This window comes from Dama dama, chromosome 22, assembly GCF_033118175.1.
Source record: "Dama dama isolate Ldn47 chromosome 22, ASM3311817v1, whole genome shotgun sequence".
NCBI lineage: Eukaryota > Metazoa > Chordata > Mammalia > Artiodactyla > Cervidae > Dama > Dama dama.
Window position 1 is genome coordinate 7,286,854 of NC_083702.1, and position 26,049 is coordinate 7,312,902.

Sequence of the window (26,049 nt, forward strand, 5' to 3'; positions counted from 1 at the left end):
GAGTTGTGTTATTTGCTGGCTATAGAAGAGAGTGTAAACCTCATAGAGAAGAAGGACTGATTTAAGTTCAAAAAAGACAACAGAAAAGCTAGTTTAAATTCTTAACTCTTAAAAAGTCTTCAGTGCAAAATAGGCAGGTTTCTAGCAAGATGGATCCACTCCTCTCACAGCTTTGGTTTTATGCCTTTATACCACATCCCTCAAGGTCATGTGAAAGATCTATAACTCATTTTGGATACAAAACTCCAGGGAATAATGCCTGGTGACCAACTTCTTGCCAACTGAAGATGAACAAAATTTTTCCATCTCTAATTTCTGTGTCTGCTTCTTACCAACATGGTCCTGTCTCACCCTCCACATGAGTGAGATGATGTAATAGCTAATTTGGCCAAGGATGAGGAGCACAAATAAAACACAGTTCAGACAGTTATTGTTTAAAGAGCAATGTTTAGTTGTACAACACATAAAGTCTAGCAACATTTACACAACCAGTTTGAGTGTCTGTTGGCTTACTTTCAATTGGGTAAATTAACTGTAATGTCACCAAAAGGTTGGCTGGGACTGGTAACATTTAAGAAATGGGTCGTTCTTGCATCCCCTAGGCTTGGGCCTCTTGCTCCATCAGGACTTGGTTGTAGATGAATGGCCCACAAGTCACCAGCCTTTGAGCAAGTTGTGTCCAGGTGGAAGTGGTTGGGCAGTGGGCAAGGGGTAGTCCATAAAGACACAGTGCAGGGGTGGGCAGTGGCAGCCGACATTCGCAAACATTCATGCATCTGATAGGAGGGCTTTGCCTTCCACTGGGGATTTTCCACTAGCCTACAGTAACCGACTGTGGCCAGGCTAATTCATTACTCACATTAATGGAGTAGGGGAGGGGTGGGGTGTAGGAGTAGCCAGGGTAGGTGGGAAAAGATTCCCTCTTATTGCTAAGTGGACAGAAGGGTGCTTTTTTTCTTCCTAGAGTTCACATTTCGTGAGCTTCTGGAATTCGGTATGTGTGTTTAGTTCTTATTTAAAATATAAGGATAAGGAAGTCAACTCCAGGAATGTCTCTTCAGGAAAACCACCATTCCTAAATGGCTGCTATGTGGGGTAGGGAGGGTATGTGGCTGCACTCTGGGCCAGTCACCAGCGGTGATTTTTTTTAAAAAAGTGATCCTAGCCCTTGCTCCCCCACATCTGGAGTGACCCATCCTTACAAATAAGCTTTAAGCAATGAAGGAGACACCCTTGTCCCACGTTGGGGCTCACACAGCTGACGTCAACAAATCCGACAAGCAGAAAAGTTGCTTTCTTGACCCTTTAAGGAAGTCAAGAGCAGCTCATGCAGATGAACGGACAGGGAGCAACGCCATATCCCTTGGAGATGGTTACAAGTAGCTGATATGGGTTTGCAAGGGCAGAAGAAGCTCTTGGTGAGTTCTTTCACCCTACAGATGGGCTAGGACCGGCTGACACAGACGATGGAGGAGGGCAATGCTGGCGGGAACTCCATTCCAACTGGGAGGAGAGGGGTGGTGTGGATAAATGGAAGCAGCAACTGTCCTAAAGAGGCAGCTGGCCCCTCCCATCTGCTGAGGGCTGAGAGGGGCTGTGGTGGTGGGCCCGACACGCACGCACAGCACTAAAGAGCGCATGGCCCTGCAGCAAGAAGAGCTGAGAGGAATGGAGGGAGGAGCGGCGCTTGAAATGGCCTTCATTCGGCAGTGGGGCAGGGGGTGGCTGGCACGGGTGGAAGGACAGTGCCCAGGAGGCCTTCTCCCTGCAGGGGGGGTTGAGAACGGTTGAGGGTGTGGAGACCGGCAGCTGACAGCAGACATACAGAACAGCTTCTCCAGGGAGGCTGAGATCATGGTTTAGGAGCACCAAGCATTATTCTCCTATTCTCTTCCTCAGCCTCACCAGTGCCCCCCAACTCCCACCCCAGACCTTCCCTGTGAGGTCAAGGTGTCTAGTCCCACGTCTTCATATAAGCCAGGGGTCCCTCTTCTGTTGAAACTTAGCAACCTCTGGACTCTAACTCTGCACTGTTCTGCTCTGACTGGTGCCTAACCTGGAATAACTGTGTGGGTGAGGGAAGATGGGGGTTGGACTGGTAATGAGCTTCCAGGAAAGATTGGAGACTGTGAGTTTGGGGCCACTAGCAATCTGATCACCCACCTCTTTCTCCTGGTCTGCTGAATCTTGGTCTTAAGTCTATATGTTTTCCTAGCACCTGAGTGATAAGGGCCTATAAATACTGGGATTTGTAGAGGACCAGTAAAACACCTCGGGTTGGACCAGGAGATGAAACAGGAGGTTGTAAGAGGTTACTGTAAACTGTGTCAATTTTTCCCCTTGCCTGAGGCTAAATTGTTTCTCCAGCTTGAAATTTTAGCCACCTTACAGACTAAAGGAGAAAGAGTAACTTGTGTGTCAAACAACATGGAAAATATATGCATTAATAAATATAGGGCTGAAGGGGAAGGCAAGAAAAGGCTACATGTAGGCTTGTGAGTGTCATTGGGCATGTATAAAGGGGTGAGGAAGAAGAAGTTCAGAAAGCTGAGAAAGACACAAAAATGCAAGTAGCTTCAACACGAGAAAGAGAATAGAAGAGAAGGAAAGGGAGGTCAAGTATATACAAGAAGGAGGAGAAACAGAAGCCAGCTTTAAGGAGGAAGAATCCTAATGGATAGAAGGGAAATGAGGTTCAAAACTGTCTCTGAAGCCAAACGACCAAGAAAGACAAACACTGTATATTGTTCTTGATACTTCTTTAGACTCAGTTCTGCTAGGACCTAACACCTAGAAAAAAGGTTGTCTCACTTGACCAGCACATGTATTTCTTTAACCAGACAGTGGGAACCACATAGCTCACTGTGTCGGCTCCTTCACTGGGCTGCCCACAAGTTCAGGCCCCTTTTTCATCACTCAACTGCAGAAACTTTGTCTCCCATGTTTTTCTACAGATCTGATTTCCCTTGTAGTCTCCTTTTTTACTGTCCTGTGATTTTACTGGGGATGTTAAGTGGCCTAAAGTCACTTTTGGAAGTAAACTGGACATAAATCCTAAATATAGGAGTGCAGCTCAAGTGGATTAGGCTAAAAGGAAATGAAAGAAGTCAGAGGGGGCAGGGAAAAGGAAGGAGGGAAAGGGGAGAAAGAGAGAAGGTGGGAGCAGAGGAGAGTGAGGCGGGGGGCAGGGGGTGGGATATGTGGAAAGCAGCAGTCTGCGACAGAGACAGGTGGTAGCTTCTGGACAGTGAATGCCACACAGACCGAAGGGTGGAGCTCTCTCCTCCACGTGTAGGCACTAATTCTTCAGGAGCCCAGCACTGGCCAACTTCTCTGCTCTCCACTGATCTTTCTTTTCCCAAAAAGTCCTAGCCTCACCACAGATCACCGGGCTTACAGAGAGGGTTAAGTCCTCAACTCTGCCGCCGCCCCCTCCCCGCCCCCCCCCCCCCAATCCCAGGTCAAGCTCCACAGACCGTCTTTGGAGAATCTCTGTGGTCCCTGCTCACAGGTGGGTTCAGAGATAAGAAAGCGTTACCTGAGGCTCACCTGCTCCCATCATTTTTAAATGAAGCCTCCCCCAGACCTCTTGAGTGAGGCACACGCCTTGTTCTGGGACACAAGGAAAGGAGACAGATAATGGACAGCCATGGAGGAACCAAACTTACTAGGAACTTTCCAGGGAGGCAGTATAAATACCTCAGCCCTGCACGGGCGCACACACATACACACACATGAGCGCGCGCGCGCGCACACACACACACACGCACACACTCATCTCTCGCACACACACAACACACACACACACCGTAGACAAGATGCTCCACAATTACCAGACAGGCCTGTGGGACAGAGTAGAAAGGAAGAAGGTGGTGGGTGGTGGTCTGAGGATGTGTGTGTGTGGAGAAGTGGGTATGTGTGATGATACAGAGAAAGGGTCGTCATGGGTTACTGTCGTGGCTTTCCTCTGTGTCCACGCTCACCGGAGGGAGGCCTCCATTGTCATTAAGACGCTTGGCCCTGTAGGTCTCGTAGTGGATGTTGTGTGTTACTTCCTTGAGGTCCTGGAGGTGGGTCCTGAAGGACACAGGGCAAGAGAAAGAGAGATGAGATTAGGGGCAGGAGGAGGAAGAGAGGACCCATGTCTGAGGTCAACACGTCGCTTCCAGGGTCTGGACCCAATGACTGGGACCAGAGAGCCAGTGACACCTCTTGAGCCCCTTGTCCTTCAAGATGGGAGCTGGGACTGCGGCAGAAGCTCTGTCAGAGGCACCTGGGGACCGAGGAAGTGGATCTGAACAAGTGGCCTCTGGACCCCAAATAATTAAACTTGCCGTTGGATGGGAGCGGTGTGTCTTACCTGATGACAAAGTCTCGAAGCAGGGCAAACTCACAGTGGTTGAGGTTTTCCACTGTGAACAAACAAACAAAAACAGGTGGTCACTTCACTAATGCAGATACCAGCAGGTGAATTTCTGTTCAGGTCATGGACTGAGCCATGGGCCGGGCCACTGTCACCTTCCAGAGGTGTGCTCATCTTGGCACTCGGGTGCACTGGATTTTACTCATTGAACAAGGATTCATGAAGCAGTGACAAGGGCACAATACTATTCTAGACTCTGTGGAATAATATCTCATATGTAGTATTATATTCCCCATTTTATAGGAAAAGAAACTAATACACAGGGAGTCTAAGAAACTTGCCCAAGGCCGAAGACACAATTTCTATCTTTCAGGAGCTTGTAATCTGATTGGAAGACAATAAACACACAGAATAATCGAGCCATCTTAAAAAGGTCATGATGGCTTGATAAATCTAATTCAACATAGATCGAGTGCCTACTAACTGCAAATCACTTGGCAAAGACGATGGAAACCGAAGAGAATTAAGTCATGAGCCCTCTTTCTCATAATCTATGGGTAGGACAGATATTCTTATAATTTCATTCAATGCAAATGATGAGAAAAAGGCTATTTTTTTTAAATCCCAACAAAGGATAGAAAAATGAGAGACAACATGATATAATGGGAAGAACTTGGTGTGTTTTTTTTTTAATTTTTTTTTTTAGAACTTGGTTTTGAAATCAAAATATCCAGGTCTAAAATCCAGGTTTCACCATTAATAAGTCACATGATCTTGGGCAGGACACTTAACCTGATACCCAAGTGCCTCAGGGAGGATGATCTGAGAACAGTCACGCCTACCCTGCCCGCCTCCAAGGGTATCATGATGAATTCATCACTGAAGTGATTCTCTGAGAGCTCTCAGAATCACTGTGACCTTCTCAAGGTCACATCATTTCTAATAAAATGAAAATGGCAACATCTGAACAACCCTTCAGCAGTTTTTCAGATCATGCCTCCTTTCATGTGAAAACCTTTCTCTGGTTTTTCTGATCCTTATTAATCTCTCCATGTTCTGAGCTCCTTTGACCCTCGAGCTAGTGCCTCCCGGTCAGGTGCTAAATCCATCTTTTATTGCTTCCTGCTCATGAGTCTCAGCCTCTCAGTTAGACTGTAAGCCCCTTATGGCAGGGTCTGACTGGCTCTGGCTGGCATTCATTTTATATTTTGCATCCTAGGACTGTGCCTTGACCTACAGATGCTTAATTAATAAGCATAATTGACTGGCAACCAGTTCTTCAAGAAGATGCATTGAATTACCTTCAATGATGCCCCAGGGAGTTTTTCTGCCAAGGACCCGCTTGCCATTCACTTGGTACTCCTTGTCACTTCCCACCACAGCGAAAGGCATGCTCTCCTGCTGACAAAGCAGACACATACGCATGTCATCCTTCTACTCTTTGCGCCTCCAAGGGTAGGATGGCATACGGTCCTGGGCCTCTAACCTTGAACTGCACATTTCTGAAGCTCATTCAGTGATCCCACTGATGGCAGAGGCCAGGCACTTGTCTCTGAAAAAGAGCACTGGACTGGGAGTCTGAAGTCCTGGGATCCAGACCTGATTGCTCCCCTGCCTGGCTGGTTAACCTCAGTAAGTCAGCTTTCCCACAACTGGAGAATGCTTTGTACTCTTTAGCACTTTTAAGAGGTTTGGTTTGATTTGGAACAACTCTGTGAGCTAGCCAAGAAAGACAGACCTCTTAGACAACACCCACCCAATGGACAACCAAAGTAATGAGTTTCACATGGTCTCCCACACTGGCAGAGGCCCATACCTGCTGCCCTGCCAGAGGTCAAAGGCCACTTTCTGACGTACCTAGGCTCCTCTATTCCAGCAGGTGTCTGTTCCCAAGTTGATCTGCTTGGTGTGTGCTGTTATTGCATTTGGATAAATTAACTATTATATAAGCTGAGGACCTATCAGTGTGGAGATCTGTTTCTTTGAAAATGGAATGTTTCAGAAAGACCGATAAAGCTGAGTTCCTTTTGCATTAAGAGTGGATTTAGCAGGACTTCCCTGGAGGTCCAGCAGTTAAGAATCTGCCTCCCAACACAAGGGATGTGAGTTTGATCCCTGGTCAGGGAACGAAGATGCCACAGGGCCCAAGCGCCTCAACTAGAGTGCCTGCATGCTGCAAATTACAGAACCCATGTGCTCTGGCCCCAACTAGAGAGAAGCCCGCACGCTGCAATGAAAAGCCTGCATGCCACAACTAAGACTAGACGTAGTAAAAAATGTATTATTATTTTTTTTAAAAAGCACAGAATTTAAATAAAGAGTGGACTTATCTCCAAAGAAGAGGCCTTGTCTCTATATAAAAAGAATGCTTAATGAACCTGATGTGTTTTTGATATTTTAATTTAATAATTCAGTAAAACATCTATTTTAAAACATTTAAGATTTGTATGCTTCATTTTTAAAATTATTTCTTCAATTGATTTTTTCAATGAACTACCTGTCTCAACTACATCAGGCTTCTCCTAGGTTACCACACTTGATGGAGAAGGAGACTCAAGGTCAAAGCGAGGGATTTGTCCCAGGTTACAGTGATTAGTGGAAACGCTCAGACTAGAACCCAGGATTCTAATGAGGAATCACAGAACAGTAGAATTTTAGAATTGAGAGGGATCTTGGAAATCATAAAGGTCAGGGGTTTCCCAGCCAGGTTTCATGAAGCCTTAAGATTCCCAGGAAACACCTCAGGGGCTGCTCAGAAGGTAGAGTTGAAAAGACCCTGATGCTGGGAAAGATTGAAGGCAGGAGGAGAAGGGGGCAGCAGGGGATGAGATGGTTGTATGGCATCATCGACTCAGTGCATGAATTTGAGCAATTTCTTCTGGGAGATGGTGAAGGACAGGGAGGCCTGGCGTGCTACAGTTCATGGGATCGCAAAGAGCTGGACACGACTGAGCGACTGAAAAACAACATACTGGAGTCTGACACTTAGCTTTTTCTAAAGGGTTCTTCTAGGGGAGCAAAAGAGTCGATGAGCCACTCATCTAGCCTGATCTCTGAATTTTAAAGAAGGAGAAACTGAGGAGGAGCTCTGCCTGAAGCTTTTCCTGCCTGTATTCTTCCACCACCCCATACTCTGGTTTCACTTGGCCCGGTGGGGGAACCAGAGGCTTTTGTTGGCTGTGGGCATGAACAGGAGAATTTGGCTTTCTGGGTGCAGGATTCACAGCCACGGCCAGGGCCCCCAGTCCTCATCCTCTCCCATGCCACTTCTGGTCTGGGTCAGGCAAGGTGGGGCAGGGAGTTTGGAAAGGGGAAAGCAGGAGGCAAAACAGAAGTGGTACATGATACATATCCCAGGGGGACCAAGGCGGGCATCTATGTGATGAACAGAGTCCTAGGCACCTACCCGGATTTTGTCATTCTCTGTCTTGTCCTCCAAATCCTCATCAAATTCCTTCTGTGGGTAGAATTCAATGCCATTCACTTCAAGCTCCTTTCGAACCTAAAGGCGGGCAGGAGAATCATGGTAGCCAAGCATCAGGATTCAGAGAGGGCTATGTGTGCATGGGCACGCATGTGCAAATGTGTGCACACTGAAGCCAGAGGGGTAAATGGCAGTCCGGTCATCTTTGAACTCTGAGGCCCTGGCCAGCAGGAGGATCCTGAATGAATGGGCGCCCCAGCGCTACAGTTACCACTGCCCACCCCAGCCTGCCACGAGGAAGAATCAGGGGATGTGGTCTGTTCCCCTCAGGGTCTGTAAGATCAGGATCCAGACAAGCAGGACCACTGAGAACAGACTCCACGTGGGCAGTGTTCATGCCATGCTTGTTTCACGCCTCTTGGCAGGGAAGAAAGGTCCAGCTCGCCACCTGCAGCCTCTCCCCATTTGTCCTCTTTCAAAGCTCAGCTTAAGTCTCCTCCTCCAGGAAGCCACCCAGTGCTTTTCAGCAATCTCCTTGATGAAGTTTCTTAAAGGCAGCAACCGTCTTTATACTTCTCCGGCATTTCCCCAACCCAGTCCCCTGTGTGTCCAGCACAGGACAGAGCTTACGGAAAATAACGATAAAGAACCAGTAGGTGGTTGATTAATTAGTCTCGTCCTTCAAGCAACCTAACAGTGTAGAGTGGTTTCTCACGCTCGAGGTGATTTATGCATTTAGTGGTATTTGCAGGTAAGTTTGGAGGGCAAGAAGGCTGGAGCCGCACTAACTTCTCTTCTCCACCAGTCTCGCCTCTTTAATAGTTGAGTAGGAGCCGGGTGGGAAGTGGGGTAGGAGGTGGATATAGTAATAGAGGAGAGGAGAGGGCTTGGACCCGAGGAGGAGAGGCAAGCATGGGGACAGGAAAAGGAGAAAGGACCTTCTCACCCTTTGCTTGAATTCAGACTTCTCCTCCAGGGTCATGGTGTCAGCCTTAGCAATGACGGGGATGATGTTCACAACTTTGCTGAGGTGTTTCATGAACTCCAGGTCGAGAGGTCGCAAGCTGGGGCCCAGAGAAGGCGGGTGTCAGAGCCACCAGGCCCTCCCCACTCAGCCTCTGCCACCACTCCAGGGGCACCCTTGGGACAGGAGGACTGGGCTGGGAACTGGCTGGGTAGCCACCATCTCCCGTCTGCAGAACAGAACCCAACTCTCTACCCACACGTGGTCCACCAACTCCCTTTCTCTCTCCCTTGGCTCTGGGGCATATCCTGGCTTTCTTTAAGCCCCACTCAAACCACTCCTTCACGACACCTTTTCTGACCTGAGATCTCCTTCTCCTGGGAACAGCCATGGCCTGCTGTCCCTACCCATGCATCCTCGTGTCATGGTTATACGTGTGTCTATTCTGCCTATGGGCAGCACTTTTGGACAGGCCTCCCCCTGGTCCCCAAGTAGTCCTGCAGGGGTCCAGCTGGGGCCTGGCCCCTCACCTCCCCGAGGGCCTCTGGGCTCTGGGGCCCCGATCTGGCTGTAGTTTGAAGTCCACCAGACTCATTTAAGTCAGGCTGCCTGCTGGCCTGCTCTGACCTTGGGTCCAGGCTCTAGGGAGGGATAAATGCGAAACTTCCTGCTGAGTTCCTGACCTGCACCGTCGAAAACCTGCTGAACATCTGGCTCCTCCAAAACTGAGGGCCTGCCACGCTGGTGCCATCGTCTCAAGAATGAAATTCTTGCCTAGCCACCGGGCTCAGTGACAGTTAGGAGACCTCCCCAGCAGGAAGGTGGCCTGCTTGTCCATTTGCATGGCTCAGCCCCACCTGATATTCACAGAGTTCCGGGCATGCCCTGCTGGTTGTCAGCCTTCATCGCTGGACGCCTGGCTCCTCTCGCTGGGCTGGCCACCCTCCAAATGCCTACAGCTGGGTCCCCCCCTCCTCACCTCTACCTAAACACCAGCCCCAACCCACTAGCCCGGGCCCTTCCCATCTCATCCTTCTTGCTGCCCCTGACCCCAGGCCTCTGCAAAGCAGGTATCTACTGAACAAACGAGGAGCCCTTTGCCCACAGCAACCAACTTCTGTCTGCTGGCACAGTCATGCTATGGTGCTAACACATGGATGGGCAGCGTGGGGGCTGATGGTGGTCAGCTTCTCTCTCCTGTCAAGAATCTCTGGGGGACTCCCAGGGCCATGACTATGTGGGGGCCCACCTGACCTCCCTAGCTGAGTCTAGATATTTGTCATTCACTATGATTGGGATCAAATGATGCAAACCAGAGGCAGGCCCAGGGACAGGGGCAGGACTGATACATACGAGTGTCCGGTCGGGGAGATGAAGTAGAGGCAGCAGTGGACGCGAGTGTCAGGGATGCGTTTCTTCCTGGCGATGTTCACCTCCTCCTTCAGGAACTTCTCGTACTGCTCATTGATGTACTTCTCAATGGGCTCCCAGCTAGAGGAGGGGGGAGGAAAGCAGATGGAGGTCCCAGAAGGACACGACCTGGGAGCTCCTCTTACCAGGGTCAGGAGTCAGGCTCTCACATCCGTCTCATTCCCTGCCTCCCGAGGGCTCTAGGTGACGTGTTCATTATTCTCCCTCGGCGCCCATGGATGGCTTTCCCTGTTGTCAAGGGCAGAATTCCTCTGGGGTCCGAGCCCTTTGATTGACCTATGGGAACCTGCAGAACCCCACCCTGCTCCTGACAGCAGTGCACACTTTCCCCACATCCATCACTTATTAGCTGGGCTACTCTGGGGAAGTCTCTGCCCTTCTCTGAAGCTCTTTTCCCATAAGTGAAAAGAGAGTAACAACAGATGCCTGGAAAGATTCATGTAAGAATTAGAACAGAGGTATAATACTGAACGGGGCTTCCCCGGTGGCTCAGTGGTAAAGAGTCCGCCTGCAATGTAAGAGATGCAGGTTCGATCCCTGGGTCAGGAAGATCCACTGGAGAAGGAAATGGCCACCCATTCTAGTATTCTTGCCTGGGAGATCCCATGGACAGAGGAACTTGACGGGCTACAGTCCAAGGGGTTGCAAAGTGTTGGACACGACTGAGGGACTAAACAACAATAACACAGTACAGAACAGAGAAATGGGACATAGAAAGTGCTCGATCCTGGCATTATAATAATTCATATTATAATCACAGGCGTACAATAACCCCAGCACAATAATTCATCATTGTCATGGCTGTTGCCATAATAGTAACCTTTCCCTGTCTAGGAGTGTGTGGATAGCCAGAGAAGAAGGTGACCAGCCACTTTCTAAGATCAACATAGCCAATTCCAAGGTGTGTTGTTGACAGGCCCTATCTGTCTGGGGCAGCCCCAGGCTCCCTCACAGAGGTACAACTGTCTTCATCCCTGTCTGGGACCAAACTTCTGCCCAGAACCTTCTGTAAAGCAAAGAATGTCACTTGCCATCTGGTTTTACAAGGATTAAGTCATTAGCCACTGTAGTCACTGACCTACAATATATCCTGGAAGGAACAAGATAAGGCTCTCTGTGCTTTGGGGAAACAGGCCCTTCAATAGTTGTATTTCAGGAAAAAAAAATTGGACCCAAATTCTTGCACCTTCCCCTATTTAGAAAAGCACTAAAATCATTAACAGAGATCTCTGTTCCTCTTGACTGGCAGTAGCCTTCTGCTGAGATGTATGCTTGGCTACACGCATCCCGTCAAAAATCACTCGTACACTGGCCTCCGCCCACCTTTTCAGAGTAGGTCCTCCGAGCCGTCTGGGAGGCTGGCTCTCAGGCCACAGGCCTCAGTGTGTGTGCGTGCGTGCTTAGTCGCTAAGTCAGGTCCGACTCTTTGTGACCCCAAGGTCTGCAGCCCGCCAGGCTCCTCTGCCCATGGGATTCTCCAGGCAAGAATACTGGAGTGGGTTGCCATTTCCTTCTCCAGGGGATCTTCCCAACCCAGGGAATGAACCCACGTATCTTGTGTCTCCTGCATTGGCAGGCAGATTGTTTACCACTGAGCCCCCTGGGAAGCCCTCAGTAAGAGTGTGAATAAGACCCAACTCAGAACTCTTACATTCTGCTTTTTCTTCTTTTTTTTTTTTGGCTGCACCATGAGGCAGGCACTGTGCATTCTGTTCGCAGCCGACACTTCCATCCTCACCTGGGCAGTGTACTTCCCCCCTTTTGGCTGGACACTGGATCCCCAGAGGCTCTCTCCTCATGGAAATTGCCCTCCCCCTTGTCTTCTTCCCATCCTGTTTGTCTAGGTGGCCAACACCTGGCCCTCAGGCCAAGCTCTCAGCCACAGCCTTCAGGTCTGCCTGGGTTTGCAGCCCAGTTTCTCCCGCTCTGTCACTCCGGCTCCTGACCCACACCCATCTCCAGGCAATGCCTCGGCTGACATTGCCTCTGCTCTGTCCCCTCTATCCTCACGCCCGGGCCCCATTTGGTCCTCTCTGCTTGCTTCCTGACAACCCACCCCCCCCCCGCCTCTTTCAGCAAGTCTTGCCACTTAAGCCCTCAGCCTAGAGGGCACAGATGGTTCTCAGTTTGAGTGAATCTGCTCTGCATTCAGTGCCTGCCTTGCAGTCTTTAGGGTGGAGGTCTCACACACAGGCAGACATACCAGTTTTCATTGTTGATCTGGTCTCCAAAGCCTGGGGTGTCAATGACAGTCAGCTTCATCTTGACACCACCTTCCTCGATCACTGGGGAGCGAACAGAAAAGGCACCCGGGGTGTCACTCCTCCAGCTGACTCCAGGTGCCCCACTGCCTACCCGCTGGGGAGACCTGGGCTCCTTACTTCTACAGGACCAATGACTGGGAAAACCAAGTTCAGGGTCCTCAACACTTCAACACCTTTGTTCATACTGTTCCCTACACCTGGAATGCCCTCCTTACCCCTTCTGTCTGTCTAAATCTACCCAGTCTTGGGACTTCTCTGGTGGGCCAGTGGCTAAGACCTCATGCTCCCAATGCAGGGGGGCCCAGGTTCAACTCTTAGTCAGGGAACTAGGGTTGCAGACGTGAACTCTGTACACTGCGAAGAGTTCGTGTGCCCCACTAAAGATCCCTTGTGCTGTAACTAACACCTGCTGCAGCCAAATTAAAAAAATATATAAGTATTTTTTTTAAATGAAAAAAAAAAAATCCACCAGGCTTTATCATCCCACTCAAATCCTACTCATTCCTCTGTAATTCTCTCACCCTCTTTTCTGGACTTACAGTCTAAAGAGTTGGCTCCATCATGTTCAAGGGCTTAATTCTATTCTGTCTTCAGACTGTCTTTCATTTATCTCATCCCCCAGATGCCCCACTCTTCCCCTTTTCTGGCAGAGGCCCTTGGAACAATGCCCGTCAGGGTCCCTGCCGGGTTCTCACCATGCCCAATAGCTTTGATTTCCACCGTCTTGGGAATCTTCTCCTCCCGGTTCCAGCTGGAGGCCTTGCGGCTCACTTGGGATTTGAAGAGGGTGTTGACCAGTGTTGACTTGCCCAGTCCACTCTGACCTGCAGCAAGACAGGAGGAGGATGAGAAGGCTGGGAGACCCCAGGCCCAGCTCCCAAGCCTAGCATCTCTCCCCTGAGCTTACAGAATTCTAGAGCTGTGATTCAGGTCCTTGACTGAATGCTCACTGGAGAGGCTAGAGGCTGAGCAGGGACAGCGAGTGGGTGGGAATGCTTTCCTACTTACTGATAGAGGACCTGGGGAAACGTCAGTCGCATTGCACATCCTCTCCTTCTGGAGCCCTGGGAGCGGTGGGAAAGGGGCAACCTCTGCACTTGTGTACTGGTTTTCCATTTCGTTTTTGCTTGACCTAAGTTTTCAGTCTTAAATCACACTTTAAAGATGGAATTACTTTACATACTGACACTGCACTTCTGAAGAAGATTTCAGTCCAAGGAAGAGCTCCACAACTAAAAGATAGGTGAAAACCACTGGTCTGAGCAGAGTGTTTCTCAAACATGCACAAGAATCACAGGATAATAAAGAAAGCTGAGTGAAGAATCGACGCTTTTGAATTGTGGTCTGGAGAAGACTCTTGAGAGTCCCTCAGACTGCAAAGAGATCAAACCAAACAAACCCAAAGGAAATCAACTATAAATATTTATTGGAAGGACTGATGCTGAAGCTGAAACTCCAATACTTTGGCCACCTGATGCAAAGAGCCGACTCATTGGAAAAGACCCCGATGCTGGGAAAGAAGGCAAAAAAGAAGGGGGTGGTAGAGGATGAGATGGTTAGATAGCATCACTGACTCAATGGACATGAATTTGATCAAACTCTGGGAGATAGTGAAGGACAGGGGAACCTGGTATGCTGCAGTTCATGGAGTTGCAAAGAGTAAGACATGGCTTAGCGATTGAACAACAGTAAAGATGCTACATGGGAAGTGCTAAGAGATGAGTGGAGAAGTACTACCAGGCCAAGCTAGGAATTCAAACCCTTAAACTTATGAAGATTGTTAAGTAGGATGGGTGATGAGGAGCTTTGCAGGCTGGAAAAATTATTCAGTCACTGGTAGACAATGGATTGAAGAAGACAGAGAACCAGGAGAAAGAGAAGTTATGTCATCACACACGCTGTCTAGTTTAGCCAGTGTGTTTTAGAGCAAGATGTGCCAGATGATTTACACTCTGGCCCAGATGTATGAGCAACTCTGAGTCAGGTGGCCGTGGTAACCCAGGGTAGTAGCAGCTGGTAGCCTAGGGTGCTGGCAGTGGAGATGGAGAGGGTAGACAGACTGGAGAGATATTTGTGAGGTAAAATTGACAGCATTTGATGACTGACTGGATTGGGGATAAAGAAGGAGGAAGAAAGATGATTCCCAGATCCCAGTTTCAGCAACTGAAAGAATATGTCACTGCGATCAAAGGCAAAGGTCCCTCCCTGCTCTTATATTCTGTGGCCCAGTGACCCTACTTAGTGACCAATGTCCTGAAAATTCTCTTCAAGCTTGAAAGCACTACCAAAGATCAGAAAGAAGACCACCCTTCCTCTGATCCTCTCCTAACTCTTGAAGGTGGGGAAGAACAAGGGTGATGCTCCCAGGCCTTGAGCACAGCTATAGGGCTGCCTGTGTACAGACAGGGGGTGACGGGGCCAGGTTGACCATCGTCCACCCTCATCTCCCACCCTCAGAGCAGCCAGCCTTGTGGGGAGAGAGGAGTCAGGCTTTTGTGATCAGCACGATAAGATCTTTCCTCTGAGGAAGAGCTCATTCTAGAGAAGCCAGGGCTGAGGCCATCCTAAAGAAAGAGGTGGGATTCTAAAGGGTACTGCCTGCCACCAGGGTCTCCAGAGAGCCAACGGCCTCCGTACCGACCACCATGATGTTGAAGTCAAAGCCGGTCTTCATGGTCTTCTTGCGCATCTGCTCGATGATGGTGTCGATGCCGATGTAGCCCAGCAGGTTGGGGTTGATGCCGACGGGCTTCATGGGCACTGCCGGCTTAGGCCTGGGCTCAGGCACCAGCTCTGACATGGCTGCGTCCGTCCTGGTCTCTGGGAGCCCTGCAAAGCCAAGGTGGGAGAGGCAGGCTGAGGTCACGTGGACACCACAGTTTTATTCTCTGGATACACAATTATACAGAGTTAGGCCTGGATGGGACCATGGATGTCCTCCAGTACAGGTATCCCATCTCACAGATGTGGAGACTGAGGCCTGGGGGTGGGAGGTGGTAGTAAGGGCTCACCTGAGAACACAGAGCAAGTCAGATGCAAAATCTGGACCAGTACCCAGTTGCTGGGGTACTTTCAAATGCACCTCACTGCTCCAAAGAACCAGATCTGTGTCTCTAACCCAGGGGTTTCTTTGCCTTGGCACTACTGACATGCTAGGTCAGATAATTAGAGCAGGCAGTGTCCTGGGCATTGTAGTCCATTTAGTGACATCCTTGGCCTCTACTAGCTGCCAGTGCATGCTTAGTCACTCAGCCGTGTCTGACTCTTGGTGACCCTTTGGATTATAGCCCACCAGGCTCTTCTGTCCATAGGATTTTTCAGGCAAGAATAGGTGGGTTTTCATTTCCTTCTCCACTAATAGATGCCAGGAGTAGCTTCCAATTTAATGATCAAAAGTATTTTCAGACAGTGCCAAATGTTAACTGGCACTGCCAACAGTTGAGAACCACTGACCTAAGAGATGTCTGGGGTTATTCCAACCTGAGTCCTGCCTCACCCAAATAAAGGGCAAAGCAAAGACCTTTTAGGATTCTGGACCTAACATCTATTGACTGCCTGTCCCTGACCCAGTTGCTTTGTCTTTTAGAAAGCCATGGGTCTGGGACGTCCCTGGTGGTCCAGTGGTTAAGAATCTGCCTTGCAAGGCAGGGCATGTGGGTTTGATCCCTGGTAGGGGAACTAAGATCTCACATGCTGAGGAACAATTAAGCCTGTGCACTGCAAATAGAGCCCTTGAGCTATAATGAAAGATCCAGCCTGCCACAACTAAGACCTGATGCAACAAAGTAATTTTTTTTTTTTAAAAAGCAGCAGATGGGGCTCTACCTCAACTCAGCAGAGTGAGCATCACTCATGTCTCCCAGTCTCAGTATCACCTCTATTCCATGGGCATTGCTGCAAAGTAGGGGTCTCTGTGCCCTGAGGAGTCCCAGACAGCCTCCACACTCTATTTTTAGATTTTAAGTTGTTTATTGCTTTCAGATTTTTTGTTTGGCTGCACCGCATAGCATTCGGCACCTTAGTTCCCCGACCAGGGGTCAAACCCATGCCACCTGCAGTGGAAGCATGGAGTCTTAACCACTGGACCACCAGGGAAGTCCTCTACAAGCCTTAGTTTTAAATCTGAGGAGGAATAAGCCTCCCCTGCTGACCAATGCGGAGAGGATGAGGCCCAGGTAGGGGCAGTCACGGGCCTAAGATGACAAGACATGCTGTGTTCTTGGCATGGTGGGTAACAGGAGAAAGGAAAGCCTGAGATCACAGCCCTTCCCCCGGGGGAGAAAGGCAAACATCCTTCCGGGTCTGGCACATCATGGGTATGCTCATATACATGAGAAATCTGTGTGTTCCCTCATCAGGGCACTGTCCTCCAGGGTGGGTTTCGGGACATGGCATCTCCACTTCCCTCCCCATGAGACGCGGGTGTGAGGTGACGTGGGAAGAGCCTGGCTCTGTGACTTGCCTTCTCCGTGGCCTCGGGTGAACCGCCTGCCCCCATGCACCTGCTTCCTCTTCTGTAAACTTCTTAGGATAGTGATTAAGGCTGTGGGGAGCCCCCCATGTGAGATGCACCCCCACTCTGCCTCACTGCTGCAAACCCTCTTGGTCCTGCCCCTTTCTGGTTCCCAGTCATGAGAGGGAATGAAGTGGTGCATGAGAAAGCACTTGTTAAAGGGAGGTGCCCCAGATGCTAATTACCCAGCACAGTCACTGGACTCCACGCTCTCTGGAGGCCCCCTTCCAGCCTGGCCATTCTAGAATCCTATGGCTCCTGGTTACCCCCTGCAGGGTCTCTGGATCCCAGGGAGAAGTGATGGAGCCGCAGATGGGAAAGAGAGAGAGGGGACAGGAGCACCTCCCTCCCCCACCCGCAACGCCAGCCAGGAGTCTGTTCTTGCACCCCCACCACCTGGTCCCTTCCCTGGTCCTGGCACGACTCTCTCTCCCCACTGGAAACCGTTCTTTTCTTGTCATCCGCGGGCACAGCCAAATCTGACGGAGTCTCGGGACCTCCCCAGGGCCTGGCGTGCTTCCCTCCTGCTTCCCAGGAAGTTGTTGCTAGCCAGGCGGCTCCAGAAGGCACCCAGATTGGCTCGGGCCTGAAGCAGCTGACTATCAGCAGCCTGGCCTGCGCCTCCACTCCGCACGTGGTTCCCGGGCCCAACTCAGCACACCTGCACTGGGGCCAGTGCCCCGATTTCCCTGTCCAGCTGCTCACCAGGCCGGTCCTCTTCATCCCCCGGATGCCTCTACGGCCAGCCCACTGGGTTGCCACAACCACTGTTGTGAGATGGAGCCATCTGTGTGCATGTGTGTGTTTTGGGGAGGGCAGGGTCTTACTCTACAGACCTGGAAATGAGTCTGGTATTTATTTACGGGAGTTTTTATAAGGGTTTTTATAAAGTCTGTATCCTCACCCCAGCCTGCTTTGCCCTGGCCTGTCAATCACAGCATCCTCAAAGACTACTCCCCAGATACAACCTGGTTTGGAGAAGAGGCCAGCTGACCAGATTCCCGGGCAACTTCAAGGGGCTCCAGCAGGCCAGGAGCAGAGTCCACTTTTATTCCTCCATCGAGCCCCTGTTACCACCCACAGAGCTCCTGCTGGCAAGATGTCCCTCCCAACCACACGGCGATTACACGCCAGTCATGTGCTAATGACAGCCACCCATCAGCCACAAGCATTGCAAACCTGCAGCGGGTCACAGTGTCACGGCCTTTGCTGGAAGACCCTTTGCCCGCTCCAGCCCCTGGCGACCTCCCACTCTTCCTTCACTATACAGGAAAGCCTCCGCTTTCCCATCTCACATGGATGCCTCTCTTCTGTGCTGCCTCAGCCCCCTGAGTACCTCTGTAGTCATTACATTCATTCATTCATTCACTCACTCACTCCATCCCATCTGGGCCATTCTATAGGCCCTCCAGTGAGAGCCAACTCCAGCCAAACCCTAGACTAAATGCCAAGGACACTGCTAGACCCCAGACAAGGTCCTTGCCTCATACTGTCTGGTGAAGAGACCTCCAGAGCACAGGGTGTAGACAGCTCCGAAGTTGATTTCTGTAGCTCCCTCCTCTGCCCCTGCAGCCCCTCCAGGTCCGGCCATGCCAGCTCCAGATGGGCAGCTGGCCCATCCTTGACCCCCAGCCAGATGGCCTCCAGGAGCCTCAGTGTTCTCCTCGGGAAGACAGGGACAGTCCCGACCTCACTGGGTTGCTTTGATGCTTACACAAAAGTGTGGGCACGAACCTGGCACTGAACACATACCAGTTGCCACCCTTCTTCAGGGCAGGAGCCACGTCTTATGGATTTCTGTGCCCCAATATACCTAGTATAACAAGGCATTCAGCAATGAATGAATGAATGCAAGCCTCACTCAGCAATATGAACGAATGAATGAAGGTAAGCCTCATTCAGCCATGAATGAATCAATGCAAGCCTCACTGCAAGGCCGATGTTACTCAGAGCCATCACCTTTCTCCTCCTTTGGATGCTGCTCCCTTGGTGGAGCGGCTGACCTCCAACCCAGCAAATGGCTCTTGGGTGGGCCCCAGGCAGGGGAGACAGACTCTGTTATGAGACCTTCTCCCCGCTCCACAACAGGGATTGGAGGAGGGGCTCCCCAGGGGTGGGGAAGAGCTCCGGATGGGCTCACAGCCGGATGTAACTCAAAAATGCCATCCTGCCTACGGGGTTCCTGGGGCTCCTTCTAAGCTCCCAGCTTTCTCCCAGCCCTGCCTGAAGCACCTCCTGCTGGGAGCCACCTGCCCCAACCGTGCTCCGGGGAGAGACCCTGTCCACTCCCTGCTCAGCTCTGGCTTAGTCCCCACAGAAACGGCAACATTCTCCCCCCACCCCACCCCACCTCCCTGACAAGCAAGGGCCCTGGTGCTTTCTCTTAGAGGGAAATGAATGGGCTTTGTCTTTCTCCGGCCCAGGGACCCCACCCCTCTGCTGGGAAGGTGGCCGCAAAGGGAGAGGACCTTTCCAGAATAGCACCTGCCTTCCTGGCTTCGCGGGGATCCAGGGGGTGGAGAGGCTCTTCCTTCCGGAGCCGGAGATCATTCCCAACCCCCAGACCCCAGCCTTAAGACTCCACCCCCACCCCCACCCGCAGAGGCAATTTCAGTCCACCCCTAGCTCCAGCCCCTGGCTCTCAGCGGGAGAAATCACAAAAGCTATCTTAGTACTTTCCCATTCACAGAACCAAAGGGCCCTGAGATATATACCCCTTCCTCCATCCCAGTCCTCTGGAGGCCAACGAGTTCCCTTGGAGACCACCAGCTGGTGCCTGTCTCAGCGTGCGCCCGCCGCCCCTGTGTGTGGGGGAAGGGGTCTATGTGTCAGCGCACATATCTCTGAGTCCGGCCGTAGGTGGTCCCGATACCTGTGCGTGGTGTGCATGTGTGTGCACGTCTTAGTGTGCTCCAGCGCGCATCGCGGTGCCCGCCTGCGTGTTCGGGGGTCTCCGTGTCTCTCCGCCTTCCCGTCTGTGCATTTCTCCGGGCTTGAACATCTTGGGGAGTGTGCCCCCGTGTGTGTGTCCGTGCAAATATGTCACCGTGCGTGGGCTCCTTCGCGCATCAACCCTCCCCCTGGTAGCATCTCCAGCTGGGCTGGTAGGGGCCGCAGCCTCCGCCTCCCGGCACGCGCTGATGGCCCGGCTGGCCTCCTTACCTTTGGACATGAATCCTCCTTTGTCTCCGTTTCCTCCGGGAAGATGCTCAAGGGCGCGGGGCTGCAAGGCTGAGCGGGACGCGGGCTCCTCCTGGGCCGAGTAGCCCCTGCAGCCGGGCCTCGCCCTTCGGCGCTCTCCGCCCACCCGCCCGGCCCGCGGCCCGGCCGCGCCGCCCCTGCGCCCCGCGCCGCCGCGCCCGCCCGAGACTTCGACTCCGTGGCTCGGCGCCGCGCTGCCCCTGCCCGCGCGCACCGATGCCGCCGCCGCCGCCGCCGCTGCCACCCGCACCACGTGACCCGCGCGCCGCCCGCCCCGCCGAGGGCCCCTCCCCCTCCCACGGCGTCGGCGCCCGCACCGGCTCTCCGCCCGCCCGCCCGCACGCGGGAGCGCGGGCACCCAGCGCCGGCTGAGCGGGGGCGCTGGGCCTCGCAGTCTCGAGATGCCGGGCGGGGGGGCGGCGCCCCCATCCCATCCCTCCGCCCGGACCCCGCTCCCGGCCTCTAATTCTCTGAGGCTGGGGTGGGGCGGGGGCGCGGGGGACCAGTGACTGCTGCGGGATGCGGTGCGCGAGCGTGAGTCACGCGGTGGTTGGGATGTTGGGCTGGTTCCGTGGGGTTCTGCCCAGGCGTGGGTGCCGGTAGAACCCTGCCTGATTCAGGAGCCCGGGCCTGGCTCTGGGATGAGGAGCCCTATGACCTTGAACTGGTCAGGAACTTTCTTTCCTGGGCCTCAATTTACCGGTCGGGAAAAAAATCTTTCTTGCATTTAATCCACATGAATGGATAGCATATTGCCAGGCCAGGTGGGCACAGGAATGAGGACCATCGTTTATGTCCTCAAAGAGCTTTGGGTCTGGTGGGGTAAGACAGAAAGCTGGACTGTCCTCATACAGAGAGTGGGGTGTGCCCAGGGAAACTGTGGGTGCAGGCAGGTGGGCACCCTGGGGAGAGGGGTTTTGTAGGATTTCTTGGAGGGGGTGAGGGCCGAGACGGAAAGACAAATGTAGGTGGGAGGGAAGAAGGGAAATCATTCCATGGAGAGAAGAGGGCTGAGGTGAGGAGACCAGAGGTGAGAGCTGCCTGGTGCTGGGGACAACAGGGTTCCTGGGTGCAAGGAAGCAGGGAAAATTCCAGACAGGGATACAGAGCTAAGAGAAGTCCACAGCCTTGGGAGTCAAGCTAAGGAGCTAGACTTTAAAAGAAGATAATGGTGAGTCACCAACAGCTGTTAAGCATAAAGTGCTCCCATGAGATGAGTCCCTCATCTCCTGCCAGTTGAAGGGGGCAAGTGGCCTCGCAGGGGCAGAGGGATGGAGAGAAAGGGACACAGAGCCTGGGACTGAGGAGGCTGGGCCACAGAGTTGGAATCAGACTGGTTGGGATGAAGGAGAGAAAGAGGAGGATGCCCGGGTCTCTAGTGGGGTGGGGCAAGGGAGAAGTCAGGAAGTAAAGGGCTGCCTCTGAACCTGCCTGGGAGCTGTCTGGGCGGAAGGGTCTGGCAGGCCGCTGGCTGTCCACACCTACATTTCAGAAGAGAGGGCTGGGCTGAAGATGGAGAGAGAGCTGGAGGGAGGAGGGAAGACGAGAGCCTGAGTGGGCTCCCCAGACGGAGTGTGCAGAGTGCAGTGGGAAGGGGGCTGACAACCCCCAACCCCAGGTAAGCCACAGGACCAGATGCTTTCTGAGCATCCGCCAGACCCAGAATCTCTGAGCCTTTGCAAGGTTGGGAATGAGACTGCCAGAAGAATTCCAATCCCTGGGTTGCCGTTACCTTGCATGAATGCATGCTAAGTCGCTTTAGTCATGTCCGGTTCTTTGAGACTCTATGGACTATTGCCCACCAGGCTCCTCTGCCCATGGGATTCTCCAGGCTCCTCTGCCCATGGAGTGGGTTGCCATGCCCTCCTCCAGGGGGCCTTCCCATCCCAGGGATCAAACCCGAGTCTCTTATTATACATCTCCTGCACTGAAGGCGGGTTCTTTACCGCTACTGCCACTTTAGACATGCCAGCTATGTGATGTAGGCAAGTCACAGCCTCTCGAAGACCAAATGAACTTCTGGCCCTTGTGTTGACCTGTTTATAGTTCTGTGTAGGACTTCCAACATACAAACCTCCAACTCACCCTGTAGGACTACAGCGCTGGGGCTAGGGGACCAAGAAAGAATTCCAGGTAAGACACTTTTTAAGCAACAGCTAACAGCGCTCCCCCCAGTGGCTAAGACTCCAAGCTCCCAATGCAAGGGTTCTGGGTTTGGTCCCTGGTCAAGGAACTAGATTCCACGTGCTGCAACTAAGAGTTAAAATCTTCCTTCCCAGGACTTCCCTGTTGGTCCAGTGGTTCAGAATCCACCTTCCCATGCAGGGGACGGGGGTTGGATCCCTGGTCAGGGAACTAAGATCCCACATGTTGCATGTGCCACAACTAAGACCCAGTGCAGCCAGATAAATAAACTAAATACATAGATATTAAAAGAAATGTCATTCTCACCTTAAAAAAACTTCCCTCCCTTTCCAGATCTAGCCAAGCACAATCTATTTCTGGGTCCTTACACCCCTGCCCCACCCACCCACCGCGGTCCGGTGCCTCCCCAGCCCAGCTCTTTGCATTTACCTTTGGTTTCTCTGGCCCGGTCCAGCTCTGTGGCCCAGTCCGTGGCAGCATCTGCTGTAGGGTGGCCCAGGGCTGTGTCTGTGCTTTGGCTCAGCACTGATGGGTGGGCGGCAACGTCTGGTGTCATCAGGTTAATGACACTGTCCAGTGTGGTCTCGCCAGCGGCCGGGTCTGGGGCGACTGGCACAGCTGGACCCATGGCTATGACCAACCTGCTTGTATCCAGAGCTGGAGAATTCGTAGTCACACCCAGCTTGGCTGTGTTCGCCAGCATGACTGTGTCCGGCCTGGCTGTGCCCAGCCTGACTGGATCTGGGGCTGCCCGTTCCATGGCTGCACCCCCTGTGGTTGTTTCTGGCTTGGCTGTGCCTGCTGTAGCTATGGCTTTGCCCACCTTGTCTGGGTCTGGGGTTACCGAGTCCATGCCCCCTCCAGGCTTGGTCGTGCTTGCTGCAGCCACATCCATAGCAGATCCCAGATTGGTATCCAGATCAGGGGACTCAATGCCTGTGTCCAGTCTGGATGGATTTGGTGTAGCCAAGTTGACAGTCAAACCGGGTCTGTTGGTGGCCCTTGTGGATAAACGGCTGGCTGTGCCTGGCCTCTTATCCAGAGCAGCCAAGTCCATGGCCATCGTGGGCCCCGAGGTAGGGGAGGCCCTTTGGAGATGCAGCCGGGGTCTTGGAATACCCCTGCACCGGGGCTTGCCTCTTCCTGGAGAAGCTCTGGCAGGCACGTGTGCAGTCACTGGGACGGGGTGCCTTGGACCCACTGAGCCCAGCCCCGCAGGACCTGGTGGACTCGGAGCTAAGCGGGACTGGAACGGTAGAGTCAGATATGAACTCACCAGGGGCTTCTCCACTGTGGGCATCCTGCTGGGTTTGGCCAGACCTGGGTTCCCTGGGCCCTCAGAGTGGACCCTGTCCCCTGGCACTAGGGTCACCGATGACGAACCAACTGTGGGCAGCCTCCCTCCTCCGTGGGTGGCCGCCTCCTTGCCCGGGCTGGACAGCTCTTCCCAGTGAGAAGGTAGGGGGCCCAGGGGCCGTGCCTGTCTGTGCGGATGGACTGTTAAGGAGATGGAGCTGAACTTCCTGGATGCCAGGCTCTTGCCAGTCTCCTGGGAGGACACGCTCCAGGCCCTCACCCCGAGGCCCGACCGGCTGGAAGCCTGCGGGATGTGGCTCGGAGGAAAAGCATCCAGATGGAAGGTCTTCCTGAGAACAGGGATGAGAGGCGACACCCCACCGGGGAGCTTCGAGGGGCGGGCTGGGCGGCCCAGCAGGTGGCTGTGGGAGAAGGAGTTTCCGGGGCCGGGGGCCCCATGCGGCTGCATCTCAAAGTCGTGGTCCATCCAGGTCTTCCACCTTCCCCTGATCAACAGAGCAAAGGGGCCAAGCAGGGGTGAGGTACCCGAGCCTGGAGGTGCCGGCCCTTCCCCACCTGTCCAGCCGCTAGCCCTCCTCTGAAGGGGCCTTATTTGGAGGGGGTGGTCAGGTACTCAGTGGGGTACATGCATCCCCTCCTACAGCTCCCACCGCTGCATGCCTGCACACGCCACACACACACCCCGCTACCTGGACACCAGGTGAAGGTGGCCCCCAGTGAGCAGGCTGCCTGGTGTGATGGATGAAACCTCTCTCTTTACCTGGGCCCCTCTCTCTATGGACAGCTCCGTGGAGGTCACATATACATGTCTGGGGACCCCAGGGGAGGACAGTGGTTATTGGAGGCCTGTCTGCGTCTTCCAGAAGGAACCAGAGGACTCTGGGTTCCCACCCACAGCCCCCAAAATAGGAGTGCCAGCGTCCAGGTAGGAGGCCAAGAGACGACCCCTTTGGCTTGGGAACAGGGTCAGATCTGGGGCTCCTCCCAGAACCAGGGAAGAGCCCGGGGCTGCCTGCTGCTGGAGCCGAAATGAGAGCCGTAATTGGAGCTGAAGCAGGCCCTGGAAGAGGGGAGGCTTGGGAAGTGCAGAAGTAACAAGCATTCACGGGAGACTCGTCTGGTGAACACACCTCTGTCCCCTCCCCGGGGGACCTGTGGTCCCCAGAGTTGCAGGGCAGCAAAGCAGGCCGAGCTACATCAGAGGTGAGCCCGGTGGCGGAAGCGTTAGCTCAGCCTTTGGGGTTCAAGGAGGGAGGCTGACCTGGAGCTGGGGGAATTCACACGGAGGACCCAAGGGCAAGGAAATGTCGTGTTTTTCTGAAAACCCTCCATGGGCTTCCAGGCTGTGTCTGGGGGAGAGGGGAGGCCAGCCTGCAGGTGTCCTGGGACCTGGGCCAGGCCACCACGATGCTCGGGCCCTGGAAGGGGACCTGGTGGGATCTTGCAGGTGGTCACTCCGCGGCTGTGTGGCAGAGAGACCGGGGGAACAGAAGAGGAGGCAGAGAGGGAGTCCCCTGGTGTCTGGTGGTTAGGGTGTGCTGCTTTCATGGCCGTGGCCCCAGTTCAACCCGATCGGGGGGACTGAGATCCCGCAAGCTGCATGGCAAGGAGAGACGCCTCTCTGTGGGCTGGGGTGGGGCTGGAGAAGGCTGAGCAGCACAGAGGAAGAAGCAGAGGGACCACCTGGCCGCGAGGAGTAGGGGCAGGGGTGGGGGGCGTCCAGGAATCTGGCTGGTGGTCTGCATGGGTGAGCCACCCCCCGAGGGGAGCTACTAGCGCCCAGATGGCCAGCTGGTGCACACGCTGGGCTCCATGGAACCCTCCTTCTGGAACAAAGTTGTTTCTGTTGCTTTCAACACAGGGATGTGATGCTGGGGGGAGGGGGTGCAGGGCTGATAGCAGGGTTCACGAGGGAGTGTGACTCTGTGGCTAAGGCCCTAAGGTCTGGAGCAGGGACAGGGCAGGATACCAAGGGGTCTTCATCATCCCTCACGGCGACGCCCCAGCCCCGCGTCCCCTCCAGTCGCATATTTGTCCCTAAGGCTGTCCTGGCCTTTATCACCTCCCCACTTGGCATGTCCCCACAGCCCTGCTTGTGGGCCCTTACTTACAATGACACGCACCCGGGCACAGGCGCGCTTACCCTGCACTTAACCACAAACATCTACCCTCGGTGTACACACACACGAACACACACACGCGGCTGGCCAGAGGACAGAATTTCTGAATCTGTTCTAACGTCCCCAGATCCCTTCCCCTCACTGAGCCCCCCCTGCCCCCCATCAATCACTTGGTCCTGTCCTCCCTGCAGCCACACTCACCCGCCTTGGTCAGAGAACAAGGAAGGTCTGATGGTTCTTGGTCTGGGAAACGGACCCCAGGGCAGGGCCCTCACCTCCTCCGCACCCAGATTCTGGCCAGCTCAGG

The 26,049-nt window shown here is 53.2% G+C and overlaps 1 protein-coding gene across 5 annotated transcripts; it reads right to left on the minus strand.

Moving 5' to 3' along the window:
* Window positions 1-586: 586 nt before the first annotated feature.
* Window positions 587-24,088, minus strand: SEPTIN3 (septin 3). 5 transcript variants are annotated; one of them, XM_061124029.1, is made up of 11 exons: window positions 22,735-24,088; window positions 15,084-15,275; window positions 13,142-13,270; window positions 12,386-12,467; window positions 10,105-10,242; window positions 8,734-8,851; window positions 7,770-7,865; window positions 5,665-5,764; window positions 4,361-4,412; window positions 3,984-4,077; window positions 587-1,765 (listed from the first exon to the last, which is right to left on the minus strand). In XM_061124029.1, the coding sequence occupies exons 1-11, from the start codon at window positions 24,086-24,088 to the stop codon at window positions 1,700-1,702; spliced, it is 2,421 nt and encodes an 806-aa protein (XP_060980012.1). In that variant the 3' UTR covers window positions 587-1,699. The 5 variants fall into 5 exon arrangements, with proteins under 5 accessions (XP_060980012.1, XP_060980016.1, XP_060980014.1 ...); XM_061124033.1 differs by lacking the exon at window positions 22,735-24,088 and adding an exon at window positions 20,122-20,240; XM_061124031.1 differs by lacking the exon at window positions 15,084-15,275.
* Between the last annotated feature and the right edge of the window lie 1,961 nt (window positions 24,089-26,049).